We start from the raw sequence: 14,564 nt of genomic DNA, 5'->3' as shown, positions 1-14,564 counted from the left end.
ATGGCAGAATACAGTTTCCAGCCAGGCTTCTGCCAGTGTAATGTACAAAAAAGTTTACAAGCAACAAGGTCATCCAGCTTGCCAATGAACTATGTGGCACATCCTGGCTCAGTTCCACCCTGCAGAATGACTGGCAGGAAAATGTACGCCACCAACAGGACAGTTACCTAGAGCAGGCCAGGTATGGCATAAAAGGATAACGCACGCTTAAGCCTTATTCTTCTCTTCCATTTATTAAACTAAGCACTTCTTCCTTTTCCATTTCTGACCTGAGTACTTTGCATCCACTGGCATTCGCTTCCCTCTCGCCTGTTCTGCAGATGGACTGGCTTGCATTCCACACTGTTATAGTGAACCACTTTGCAAGACACCTCCAAGACAATTTGGTATGTTGCTTTTTTCAATGAGAGAGGCTGCAATTCTAAGCTGGGGGAAACCTTCTTCCCCAGCATTTGTCACTGGGGGGTGGGGAGGGAGGAGATTGGCTTTATACCCCACTCTTTATACCCCACCCTTCACTTGGAGTCTCAGAACAGCTGACAGCCTCCTTTCCCTTCCCCTCCCCACAACAGAAACCCTGTGAGGTAGGTGGGGTGGAGCGAGCTCTCCCAGAACTGATCTTGAGCAGAATAGCTCTGAGAGAACTTCTGCCTAACTCAAAGCCACATCAGCAGCTGCAAGTGGAGGAGTGGGGAATCAAACCCAGTTCTCCCAGATAAGAGTCTGCACACTTAACCACTACACCAAACTGGCTCTCGTATTGGTTATACAATGCCTTGTATAGGAAGTGAGCTCTGTACAAGGCAAGGCAGTTCTCTTGTATTTGGTCTCTGTTTCTGAAAACGGACTGGGATTTTCAGCAGCAATGAAACAATCTCAACTAAATAAAAAAGTAGCACAGAATCTTTAAGTAGAATTTCACATAAAGCTACAAATCAGGGTTATTTGTGCATTCTTAGGGTTAGAGTACTTAAATGTGAGCAAGAGAGATGTTCTTAGCTCCTAAAGTTTCATTCAAGAGAGGCACAGTTTGCTCCTGGCCTCTTCTTTGCATCCCATTTCTTTTTCTGGTGTGACTGCAGCATTCAACATGGCCCTTCCAGCCAACTGCTCACAGCCAGTGTGGTGCAGCAATTAAATGTCAGGCTAGGACCTGGGAGACTGTCTGACATGTAGCCATTACATGATACTGGCTGTGAGTAGTGGACAAATCTGCCCTAAAACTTTATGGGGTAGCCTTGAGCCAATCTCTTTCTCTCTCTCAGCCTCACCTGCATCACATGGTTGCTGTCTGGGCAAGGGGGAGGGAGAACCATATGAGTAAGTGCCGCATGGGCAGTAGGTTCAGGATGGACAAAAGGAAATACTACTTTACACGAAGAGTGATTAAAATAGAAGCACATGCAAATGTTTTAAATTGTTTTTATGCTCTATGTTTTTATTGTTGTTTATTGTATCGGTCACACTAATGTGTTAGTGTTGACCCTTGTGAGCCACCCCGAGCCTGCCTTTGGTGGGAAGGGTGGGATATACCGTATTTTTCGGACGATTAGACGCACCGGACCATAAGATGCACCTTTGTCTACGTGCGCAAATGGCCATCTTCGGTGATGCGGGCGCCATTGCAGCCTTCGGGCCGCCTTGGCCGGGGGCCGCACAGCTGGAGCCAGGCACGCAGGCACGGGAGAAGCATGCCGGCGCCTGCGAAGTGCTGGATTTGCGGTGAGGGCGATCTCACCGCTTGTCTCCCAGCCAGGCACGCAGGCACGGGGGAAGCACGCCTGGCTGGGAGACAAGCGGCGAGATCGCTCCCTCCGCCCCCATCGCAAACCCAGCACTTCGCAGGGAGCGATCTCGCCGCTTGTCTCCCAGCCAGGCGTGCTTCCCCCGCGTCTGCGTGCCTGGCTGGGAGACAAGCGGCGAGATCGCTCCCTGCGAAGTGCTGGGTTGGCGATGGGGGCGGAGGGAGCGATCTCGCCGCTTGTGTCCCGGGGGCTGCAGGCCCCTCCCCCCCTAATCTTTTAGTATTCGGACCATAAGACGCATGCACTTCCCCCCCCACTTTTTTTGGGGGGGGGGAGTGCGTCTTATGGTCCGAAAAATACCGTAAATTAAATAAATAAAATTGTGGAATTTGCTGCCCGAGGATGTAGTGACAGCTACAAGAACAAACAGCTTTAAAAGGGGATTAAATAGATTCATGGAGGATAAAATCTATCACGGGCTACTAGCTGTGATGACTTAGAGGAACCCCCACATTCAAAGGAATCCCAGAGCCAGGAAGCAACCTCAGGGGAAGGCCTCTTTGGCCTGTTGTTGGCTCTCCAAAGGAACTGACTGGCCACTGTGAGAGACAGGATCCTGGACTAGATGGACTACTGGTCTGGTCTTCTTATGTTTTTATATTATGGCTTATGTAATCAGTGAATGCCTAAGGACATTTTTATATATAAGATGGGCAAAAAGGAAGGACAACATACTTTCAATTCAATCTGGAAATACTGTTTTTAACACTGAAAAGGGGATTAAATGAACAGATTAAAAGGTTTGCTTCTTGGTTATTAGAGAAATTGCGCCCCCTGCTGGATTTATCATCAAAATTACTACAGAAATACAAACGTAAGTCTGCAGACAGAAACGAACGCTCTGTAGACTTAGAAATTTGATTTGATAAAAAAAGGCAGCCTATCAAACACACACAAAAAAGGCATTTATAAATATCCAACCAGCGTGTTTAACACACAGTTGCCATGCTGTTCTAAGGGGGGGGGGACTTTCCAAGGGTCTGGGAGAACAAAGTCAAGGAAGCTCTACAAAACGGTCTTTTAGTCCAACGAAACAACCAACACGTGGGCATGGCAAACTGTGATGAGCTGGCAACTTGAGCTGACGGGTTTGTTAGGCTGGTTTCAAAGTTTGTTATTTTGTACCACTTTCCAGCCTATATAAGGTATACAAGTTCTTCCCGGTTATATTGGCTTCCATCTTGCTGAAAATCCCCACTGATGGGAGTTCCATCAGTTGACTAAAACTTCTCCACCTGCCTGCATCTCTGAAACTCCCAAATTTCCTCTGAAATGCTACTCTTGGGAGACCAGGGGATCCTGAGAAACAGCATGAAGGGGCACCAAGTGGCATGCTGTGGGGAGGAAACCAGCGAAAAATTACCCCCTTTCCATCAGCAGAACTGATCCGTGGGATCCAACCCATTATTTTAAACATTTCTGTAACATGTTATAAGAGTTTTCAATGAGTTACAAAATAGTAAATATAAACAATAATTAAATGGAACAATCATTAAATGGAACAAACCAACAATCATTAAATGGAACAAAATGGAATTACACACAGTTAGGCAGCCAACAAAAAATATAAAACACTAGTAGCAGGGGTGTGGTGGCTTCAGTTTCTGTTTATTAAAATTCTTTTATCTGGTTACAGCTTTTAGGCACTGATTCAGAGCTGAGACTGCCGCTGGTGGCAGTTCAGGATCATGAGCTGAAAACCATCAGTGTGTTGATGGCAGCTACCTCCAAAGCTCTGAACAGTCTCTCCTGGTGTCTTTGTATAAGCGTCAGACATCCTTTATAGATGTGTGGCTGCCTCCTGGGGAGGTGCACTTGCCATTCTATAAAAAGTTCAAGACAAACAACTCCAAATGTAGGTCTGGCAATCTGGGAGCCAGGGTCAGCTTCTAGAGAGGCGGTGCATCAAGACAGATCCAGAAAGGATTCTTTCGATCACAGCTGTGCCATCCAGGAAAGAGGGGCTGTTCTGCATCATCCACTCAATTACATTTTCACATAAATGGACAATTGCGATGTATAAAATGCATCGGCCTATATCCAAGCACATGAAGAAAATGCATGTGCCCCTTCATTTTCTTAAGAAAGGGTGGCAATTTCCACCACTTTCCCCTTTCCACTGCAAAACCCCATAAGGAGGCCTGATGACTTCCAGGAACAAAACTTTGAGGGTTTCAGTGGGCGGGGGGGGGGGATTGGCAGATGCCACTGCTTCTCTCTTCAGAATGCTTCAGGGCACCTGCGTATTTGAAATGTTTTGTCTTACATGTTTTGTTCTTTGTCAGGGGACTATCTCAAAGGATTCATGCACAACAACTAACAATTAACTATACTAAATTCATAAGGTAATATTCAGAACAACAGTTACAGAGAACGTTTTCCTATTACAAGCGTAGTGTGCAGAGTTATATGCAAGAGAGAGAATTCCCACAGTGTACTCCTAAACAGAAGGTCAGTGGGGTTAAAAAGGCACAGCTCTGTTCAGGATTGCATGGACAGTCACAGGGTAAACTACCGCATCGAAGGGTTTTTTTGGCAATGCACACAAGTCTGCTTACAGAGATTATAAATCTACTGCACAAAGCTCAGAGATCTGGGTAAGAATCCCAAACTCATCTTGCAGATAGGTGGTGGTGCCAAGCCAACCTTGTTCTACTGTTCACAGACTCTTCGCATTGTTCCCTGATGACAAGGAGGATTTCCCCAGGTCTGGCTTCCCCAAGAGTGTGCTCTGTGGCAGGTAAAGAAGGAGGAGGAGGAGGATTTCCATCCTTCCCTTCCCTCAGAGTGGCTTACAGTCTCCTTTCCCTTCCTCTCCCCACAACATATATCCTGTGAGGAAGGTGGAGCTGAGAGAGCTCTTTGGAGAACTGCTCTTGAGAGAACAGCTCTGTCAGAACTGTGATTGATGCAAAGCCACCCAGCTGGTTTTGTGTGGACTGGGGAATCAAATCCAGTTCTCCAGATTAGAGTCTGCACCCTTAACTGCTATACCAAACCAGCTCTCATCACACACATGCACACACACACACACACAAAACAAACCTCAGTAAGAAAAGCATACTAGACCATGAAAAACTAAAGATCTCCCCCCTGAAGAGCAAAACTCAAAATTAATTATTAATCTAATAAAGCTAAGCCAGGTAAGAAAACTAAATGAGCTGCAGCCTATCTAAATGTATCTGCAACCTACACAGAACTTCAACAACATCTCATAATAGAAACCTCCCATAGCAGTGTCAGTTTTTACACAAAAATAACAACAGAAGCTAAAAGAAACACATGCTACCATCCAACAAGGAAGATAATTTACGCACAAAGTATGCAAAGCAATGCCATGGTCAATGAAGGGCAAAGTCCTGAAGTATCAAAATTGACTTGACTTCTATGGGAAGGGAAGATTTTGAGGCTATATTGTTCAGGACCTAAGAGGTTAAGTGAGCATTTGGATCTGTTACCACTGGTATACTCCAGCGGTGTTTCCTTCTTGTGACAGGTGCATTATTTTGGAAGCAAACCCTTGCCAAGAGGAGGACCTACAAAGACTTGGAAGGGGAAGAGAAATCTCATCTCTCTCCCATGGGCCCTCAGTTTCCCATTCATTCATTCTCTCTCCCTCTGCCCCCACCCCTTCTTTGCTCCCAGCATCCATCAGATTTTCTGCCTGCTCTTCCTGCTCAGCCTCGCTTCCTTCCTTGCAGGCTTGGCTGCTTGCCCTTTCCAACTCAGATCAAATATAATGTATTAGCAGGGCTTTTTTTTGAGCAGGAACGCAGTTCCGGCTGGCTTGGGTTCAGGGGGTGTGGCCTAATATGCAAATTAATTTATGTTGCGCTTTTTCTACTAAAAAGCCCTGTGTGAAACAATGCTGATGCCAAGGGGTATGCAAATGAGTTCCTGCTGGGCTTTTTCTACAAAAAACCCTGTGTGTATAAATATATATAAAACATATAACACACACATAAGATTTACAAAGTATATGCATATAAAAATATACCTGTGGCAGTTATGGCACCACCCCACTGCAATTTTGTTTCTCCAGATAATAAAAGAGTCCTTTCCTACATGTGGAACAGGCTGGATATTTTGGAAGGGCTTGTATTTTAGGCACAATTTAAACACATGCAAAAATTACATTACTTTCAAGTCTCCCTTTCAGGAAGGGCTCAGACAACTGACCTTCCCTGACAGGGCTGCAATGTTCGTACATGCATCAGAGTTTTTTGCACTGTCACACCTGAAAGCCACAACTCAGTGTGCACGTGAAGTTGCACTTACCATCAGCACCATGGCTCAATGCTGCGCATTCAATAAGATCAGTCCCTGGCATCTCCAGCTGAAATATATGGGCAGCAAAACTGGAAAGACTTTTGCATGAGACTGTAGCAGATGAACCATTCACAGCATTAAAAAGTTTCGTCTGTTTGGAGCAAAGCCCAACCTATTGACTTACCAAGAGAGTCTGTTCTGTTTTCAACAGTTTCATTCACTTTTCTGGCTACCCTGGCAACAGCTTCTCCCATCTTTTTCTCCATGCAGGCCCAAGGCCTTATCCGACCACAAAATAAATCTTAAGATGCTGCAATGGGAGAAATTCAAAATAAACAACAGGTACCATCACACCAGTACTTCATAAAAGGCATTTAACATTGTTATTATTTATTTATTATTTTATTACTATCCTTAATATCCTTAATATCACTATTATTGTTTTTTGATATGGATATTATTTGTGAAATATATAGTAATATTTTTGTACTTGCACTTGATCTCACTGTTTGTCATTTCTTTACATTTTTTCAATAAAGTTCATATTTTCTTGTTTAAAAAAAGAATAACAAAGGCATTTAAGGCAAAAGAGGAATGTGCACTCTACAATCAGTATGCCCTAAAAATTAGTATCAGACAGAAGTGGAAAACAACCAGGGCTGCATCTTTGCATAGGCTGGGTCCACGGTGGGTACTAAATTCCTGCCACCCCATTGTGGAAGCAGCAGCAAGTAAGCTGGAGGACATCCAAACACCCCATTTCCACACCTCTTGCTGCTAATTCCACCCCTCCCCATCTCATTGCATGGGTCCACAAATGCACCACTCCAGTAAGAATCCTACTGGGGCCCCTGCTGCTCCCCAGATGATCCAGATTGGGGGGCAGAAGGCAGAGGAGGAGGAGGAACATGAGATTGGATTTATACCCTTGCCCTTCACTTGAAGTCTCAGAGCAGCTTACAAGCTCCTTTTCTTTCCCACACCCTGTGAGGTTGGTGGGTCTGAGAGAGCTCCTTTGAGAACGGCTCTGAGAGAACTGTGACTGACCCAAGGTCACACTAACAGCTGTGTGTGAAGGAGTGGGGAATCAAACCCAGTTCTTCTACATTAGAGTCTGTGGTTTGTTAACCACTACACCAAACTGGGGAGGGCCAGGTTGTATTCCACCTGAAAAAAATCCTGTGTGGAAGTAGCCATAGTTGGATATTGCACTGTTTGTGGGCTATAGCTATTAGCACCTCCTAGACTGTTTTGTCCATACAGGAAAACCGAGTGGCACGTGGGTTACTATAGCACAATATTCAAGAATGTGTGAATATACAGCAGTATATGCTTGCAATGTGGACAGGACTGCGATAACAAAAGGAAACATCTCCAGAAAAACCTACCATTAAAAAAACCCCTCTTGCCTGTCTTCCCAGAAATCCAGGAAAGAATACACAGTTTCCTTGTCCACCATTTTATCCTTACAACAACCCTGGAATGTAGATTAGATAGAGAGAATGCAACTGGCCCATGGTGACCTATGCACCTAACAGCCAAGAGGGGATTTGAACTCTCCAGTTCTGGTCTGACACTCTAACCACTTTTCTGCAATGGCTCTCAAGAAAAGGCTAGCAAACTCTAACAGCAAAGATTCTAACCCTTCACAGTTGCCACTATTTCTCTCTCCATTCATTTTGAAGGACCAGATTATACATGTGCAAATAAGCCACTTATAACAAGGACCTCCTGATGGAACTTGGGTTTTTTTGGCCACTGTGTGACACAGAGTGTTGGACTGGATGGACCATTGGCCTGATCCAACATGGCTTCTCTTATGTTCTTATAACCACCCAGATGGCTTATAATGGGGAAAGCTCCACAGAACTCAGACTGAAAGCCAAATAGTTGGTGCCCAATACAGATCTTGTATGCTCTCATTGCATTCACACATCATGATAAACCAGTTCACAAACCATAGCTTGCTTAATCATGCAGGATACCCAACAAGTTGCATTTTTGTAGGCTCTAAAGATGATTTATACTTGGTTTGTACCTGTTTATCTCTGATTTCGCTAGTAGTAGCTTGTGATATCTGAATGGAGAAATCCTTGCTTTTTCTCTTGCATACAGAGAAGGAGGGCTTTTTTGTAGAAAAAGCCCAGCATGAACTCATTTGCATATTAGGCCACACCCCCTGACACCAGGCCAGCTGGAACTGCGTTCCTGCTTTTAAAAAAAACCCTGCAGAGAAGAAAACACATACCAATGGAAAAAAATTACCTCTAGTAACACTTAGTGACTCATAGACCCAGCTCTTTTTAAAAAAATCAATTGGTGTTGTGACTAAGAGAATTTCCTTCCAACTTCCTTTAGCACAGAAATTAAGTTCCTTTTTAGACACAGTCAACCTGGGCCCATTGATCCGTGCTACAGTAACCTGGGCACCCAAGTACTCTAATAGACTGTATGTGAAGTATCCATAGAAGATAACCTCATACCAATTGGCCCAAAATGCCACACACTGGTTATCTAGTTTAAGGCGCTTTGCTTACCTAATGCCCATCCTAAGATCACTGCATTGGTTGACTATTTCCAAATTCAGTTAAAGTGGCCGATTCTTCTCTTTATAGCCCTTAATGACATCATGTACCCAAAAGACCATCTCTTCTCATACAAGACTGCAGGGTAACTCCAATCAGCACCTCCTCTTCTTTCCCCCTTACACTATGGTAAATCCACTACTGCCTTAATTTGAGATTCTACTGTGGTGGATCCCAAATTATGGAACGGCCTTCCAGAAAGCATTAGGAAGACCTTTACTTAGTTAAAAAACATTGCACAGCAGAACAGTTTCGAATGGCATGAGAAGCTGGAGAGAGGAACTGGCAATGAATTGTCTTGGTTTTCTTTGGGTTAACTGGCTCTGTTCATTATGTGTTTCTGGTTATGTGAAATGTATTTTCATAGTACTGTGTTTTTGTTGTATCCTGCGCTATCCTGAAGAACAGCTGGCTTAAAATTAGGTAGGCCATCCTAATGCCACAGTGGGTTAACAAAATGCCATCAAGGTTGGGGTGGGTGGGAAATAAATAAATGGCAGCAGGATCTGGAATGTAAACATTGATAACTGTCACAGTGATACGGCATCTACACATTATCCAGAAATATTTGTTAACATGTCTGACAAATTCTGCCCAAGAAGGACAGGGGGCTTATTTTCATGCCTATTGCCCACCAGTTCCATTGGACACTTTGATTAGGACTTCCTTCAAGTTTCTTTTCTAAGAGGTTTATCTAACCTCCAGACAAGCAGCTCAGCACTGTAGTCCTATATTTAGTTGACAGCGCAGCAAAGTTCAAATGCTGGCCCAATTGCAAAAATTAAAGGGAAAAAAAAAAAAAGATCTGCTGAGCTGAGGTAGCTTGCCAGACAAGTAACACTAAACCTGCCTGGAACTGGGCTATGCGTCCTGCAAACCTCTGAATATATCGGCAGCCAAGCTCCACCAATCAGTGAGTTGAGACATACACAAACCAAAAAGTTCAGTATGCTGCAGCCAGGAAACTGTCTGCATTCAACCAGATCTTGCACATCTAATCTAAACACATATGCTGCCCCGAGAAGTCTCCCTGTTTTTCAGTGGCATTTAATGTTGGAATAGTTCACTGTAGCCTAATTTGAATGGAAAGTGTAACGAGTAATTGCAGGTGAAAAGGGGGCTGATACATTGTGTGGTGTCTGATTATCTCCTGCTGTTGAACTGGCCCCTCCCTGCTGTGAGTGAGCATTCTTTTCTGTCATTTAGAGAAGTAACTGCCGCTGTTTTGCCACAAAACATGTTTTCTCTCTTAGCTTACTGTTTGCTTCACTGTATATAGTTAATAAACAATGTTCAGTGTTACGTAAGCAAATACATGAGCTGAATGATTATTACTTCACACTGGACTCAACTACAAACTTTGCTAATAGAAGAGGTACAGTATCCTGAGCCTGGTGAGTGAAGGGATATTGCCCCACATTAGTTCGCACATTTAAATATAGAATATATATACCTCCCTTTGCCCTGAGAAGTCTTGCTGTTTTTCAGTGGCATTTAATTCCAGTGAAGCACATTTAGGATCGCGATCTTCAGTCAGTCAGTCCATCGGCTCAAAACTGTGCCTTGAGCCAAGGTGCTGCGTTATTATGTTCCTGTGACATAAGTACTTTGGAATCAACTCTCTTTTCTTGGGTAGAGAGATTGGCCACTGTTGAGTATCGGACTCTGCACCCGCGCCGCGCAAGCCGGGACGTCCTCGGGTTACCTGGCGCAGCGCGGGAAAAGTCACCGCCAATCAAGACCAAGCGCGGGAAGTTTAACTGGCCAGGATTGGGCTGGCCAGCAGGGGGGTTGATCCGGGGTGCATGTATATATTAGCGGACCCGGCCGCGTGTTCCCCAGTTCTGTAATGTACCAGCGATTAAAGACCAATGCCTTTACCACGTCTCGTCTCCCAGTACATTACACTGGCGACGAGGATGGGATCTAGGTAGGTCCGGCCGGAGACGAGGAAGGCGAGAGACCGCAGGATCGGGCAGCCCGCCGCCACCATGGCGAACTCGAGCGTAACGACGGGCCATCTTGCGGAATTCAACCCGGAGCACCCCGAGAGATGGGAGACCTACACCGAAAGGGTCGAGTGCTACCTGCGGGCGAACCTGATCGACGATGACGAGAGAAAGAGAGACGTCCTGCTGAGCGTCTGTGGTGAAGAGACCTTCGAGATCGCACGAGGTCTCTCCGCTCCAGCTAAGCTGACGGAGAGGACCTACCGGGAAGTCGTGAGGCTCCTCACGGGCCACTTTTCACCCCAACCGTCCATCGTCGCCCGCCGATTCCTCTTCCACAAGAGGGACCAAAAGTCAGGGGAGACAGCGGCGGTCTACCTGGCGGCCCTTCGGCAGATCGCCGGAAATTGCAACTTTGACAAAAGGGACGAAGCCCTGCGGGACCGTTTCGTCTGGGGCCTCCGCGACGAGCGATTGCAGCAGAAGCTCTTCGCGAAGGAGGAGCTAACGCTACAACAAGCCTTCAACGAGGCAACGGCCTTCGAGAGGGCCACCAAGGCGTTCGGCCAGCCACGAGGTGAAGCAGTCCACCAAGGGGAAACGGAGCCAGAAGACCGAACAGAGGAAGAAGCGTTTCAACTCCGGCGGCCCCAAAGAACGGACACAAGGGCCCCCACTAGACAGCGAGCGACGGAGAGGGCCACCGCCACCACCGGTCCCAGGTGCGCCAGCTGCGGCGACCCCCACGAGCGCCGGGACTGCCCGTACCGCAACCTGGACTGCCGCAGCTGCGGAAAGACGGGCCACATCGCTCGGGCTTGCCGGGCCAAGAACAGCCGCCGACAACCATCAGCGCATCACGACTCCCTGGACACCCACACGACGGCATCCACCACTCTGCAGGTATTGAACTTGCCCCTATCGGCCCCAGACAAGGTCAAAATGTCGGTCCTAATCGAGGGCGCCCCCTGCACCATGGAAGTGGACTCGGGTTCCTCCATCTCCATCATTTCGGAGGAAACCCTCAAGAAACTATGCCCCCACCGCCGCCTTCAAACGAGGCCAGCGGACTTCGTACTGAGGGACTTTCAGAAGAACCCAGTACACATCGTGGGGTGGGCCCGGGTGCATGTGGAAAGAAGGGGTTTCAGAGGGCCCCTGGACATCCTAGTGGTCAAGCGCCAACTGACCACACTTCTAGGGTTGGCTTGGTTCAATCCCCTGGGGATCCAGCTGGTGGGGGTGGACCACTTGCAGGCAAGCAATTTCGACGGGGTCTGCCGAGAGTTCCCCGAGGTCTTTGATGGGTCTTTGGGGAGCTATAAGGGTCCGCCCATCACCCTACCGATTGACCCAATGGTCAGGCCCATAAGGCTTAAAGCGAGGCGCGTCCCGTTCGCCCTTAAGCCGAAAATAGAGGCAGAACTGGACCGCCTAACGGCCCAGGGCGTCCTAGAACCGGTAACATACGCGGAATGGGAAACCCCCATAGTAACGCCCGTCAAACCCAATGGGGAGGTGAGGATCTGCGCTGACTACAAGTGCACGATCAATAAGGCGCTACAAGACAACCCCTACCCAGTCCCGGTGGTCAGCCACGTCCTAGCAGCGCTAGCCGGGGCGAAGGTTTTTGGGAAGCTGGACTTAGCACAAGCATACCAGCAACTGCCGGTCGACGCTAAGACAGCGGAGGCGCAGACGATCGTGACCCACAGGGGCGCGTTCAGGGTTAAACGGCTGCAGTTCGGGGTCAGTGTGGCTCCGGGGATATTCCAGAGCATAATGGACTCTCTCCTTAAAGGGATCCCCGGAGTTCAACCCTTCTTTGACGACGTTTTAATCGCCGCCCCCAATGAAGGAGAGTTCTGCTGCCGCCTGCGCGAGGTCCTCAGGCGGTTCCAAGCGGCGGGGCTGAGAGTCAAAAAGGAGAAATGTTTGTTAGGGGTCCCGCGAGTGGAGTTCCTGGGGTTCGCCGTGGACGCGGCGGGGATACACCCGACGGCGGACAAGACCAGGGCCATAGTCCAGGCTCCTGCGCCCAAATGCAAGGCAGAACTACAGAGTTTTTTAGGATTGTTGAACTTTTATCACACGTTCCTACCGCACAAAGCCGCCGTAGCGGAACCGTTGCACCGTTTGCTGGATAAACAGGCCCCGTGGGTCTGGGGCCAACGCCAAGCCGCGGCGTTCCAAGCAGTGAAGGACCTCTTGGTCTCTAACGCGGTACTTCACCACTACGACGAAAACCTACCCCTGATCCTAGCTTGCGACGCCTCCCCCTACGGAGTAGGAGCGGTTTTGGGGCACCAACTCCCGGACGGGAGGGAAGTGCCAGTCGCGTACTATTCACGGACTCTATCTCCAGCGGAGCGGAACTACGCTCAAATTGACAAGGAGGCCTTGGCGATCGTGGCGGGGGTGCACAAGTTCAACGACTACCTCTACGGTAGGCGTTTCACCATCGCCACGGACCACAAGCCGCTCCTGGGCCTCCTAGCTCCAGACCGTCAGACCCCCCAAATCCTATCCCAGAGGGTCCTGAGGTGGAACCAGTTCCTGAACTCCTACACGTATGAACTGGTCCACCGCCCGGGTAAAGCCATGGGACACGCCGATGCCCTCAGCCGCCTGCCGCTCCCCATGACAGAACCGGATCCCGCCCCTGCACATGGGGTAATGCTCATTGAATCGCTCCCCGAGCGCCCCCTGCACGCGGCGGAGGTGGCTCGGGCAACAGGGAGGGACCGCATCCTGGCACGGGTCAGGGACTGGGTGGGGAGGGGGTGGCCATCAGGCAAAGTCGAAGACGCGTTCAGGCCATTCGCGTCCAGGAAGGACGAGCTATCAACCCACAAGGGGTGTGTGCTTTGGGGCAGTCGGGTGGTGGTTCCCCCCCCCTTGCGCAAGCAGGTGCTGGAAGACCTCCACGAGACCCACCCGGGCATCGTGAGGATGAAAGCCCTGGCCCGTAGTTATGTGTGGTGGCCGGGCATGGATGAGGAGATAGAGGGGTGGGTGAGGAGGTGCCAACCCTGCCAAGAATCCCGGCCCGATCCCCCATCAGCCCCGGTCCACAGATGGGAGTCTAACAGGCGACCATGGTCCCGCCTCCACTTAGATTTTGCAGGCCCGTATCAGGGCCAAATCTTTTTTATACTTGTGGATGCCTACACAAAATGGCTGGAGGTGATTCCAGTAGCCTCAACCTCCACAGCAGCAGCCGTCCGGGCACTCAGGAGGGTCCTATGCACGCACGGGATCCCAGACACCCTGGTGACGGATAACGGTACTGCATTCACCTCCCGGGAATTCCGGGAGTTCACGGAGAGGTACCTCATACGACACATAAGATCCGCACCCTTCCATCCGGCCACCAACGGCCAGGCAGAGCGGATGGTGCGGACCACCAAGGAAGCACTGGGGAGAATAGTACAGGGGGATTGGGACCACCGCCTCTCAGCCTTCCTGTTCCACAACAGGATCACCCCAAACCCTATAACGGGATCCAGCCCCGCAGAACTGCTTATGGGGAGGAAACTGACAACACGCCTAGACAGGCTGCACCCCGACCGGGCCCCCGAGGTCCGCGGGTCCCCAGAGGTCCGGGAGGCGGTGCGGGGGTTCTTCCCGGGTGACCCGGTATACGCGAAGAACTTCGCAAGCGGTCCCGAGTGGGTCGCGGGGAGAGTCCTTAGGGTGACAGGTTCCAGGTCATACGAGGTGACCACCGAGGGGGGCCAGGTACTAAGGCGGCACATAGATCAGCTGCGCCGCCGCACCCTACCCGAAGAAACAGAGGAGGTAGGGAATAGGGATCCGCGGGCAACCGAAGGTCCGGAAGGGCGCTCGCCAATACAGGAACTACCCACTTATGACGCCCCTAGAGACACCGAACCAGAGCCGGAGCCTGAAACAGACCCCAACATCCCGCAGCCAGAAGCAGCATCGCCCACAAC

General features: G+C 48.9%; 1 protein-coding gene across 2 annotated transcripts in view; it reads right to left on the bottom strand.

Annotated features, from left to right (window-relative positions):
- LRRC20 (leucine rich repeat containing 20) overlaps nt 1–6,391 on the bottom strand; it is a 145,842-nt gene extending 139,451 nt beyond the window's left edge. The window contains exon 1 of one of the 2 annotated variants that reach the window (XM_060241192.1): nt 6,259–6,391. In XM_060241192.1, coding sequence (XP_060097175.1) covers nt 6,259–6,340 — 82 coding nt within the window. In that variant the 5' untranslated portion in view covers nt 6,341–6,391. The remainder of the gene's footprint in view (nt 1–6,258) is intronic. The other variant, XM_060241193.1, reaches the window with a different exon arrangement.
- Nucleotides 6,392–14,564: the final 8,173 nt, after the last annotated feature.

The sequence above is a fragment of the Heteronotia binoei genome, chromosome 6 (genome assembly GCF_032191835.1).
Source record: "Heteronotia binoei isolate CCM8104 ecotype False Entrance Well chromosome 6, APGP_CSIRO_Hbin_v1, whole genome shotgun sequence".
Taxonomy (NCBI): Eukaryota; Metazoa; Chordata; class Lepidosauria; order Squamata; family Gekkonidae; genus Heteronotia; species Heteronotia binoei.
The sequence above is the reverse complement of the archived record's forward strand: the minus strand, read 5'-3'. Positions and strand labels throughout refer to the sequence as shown.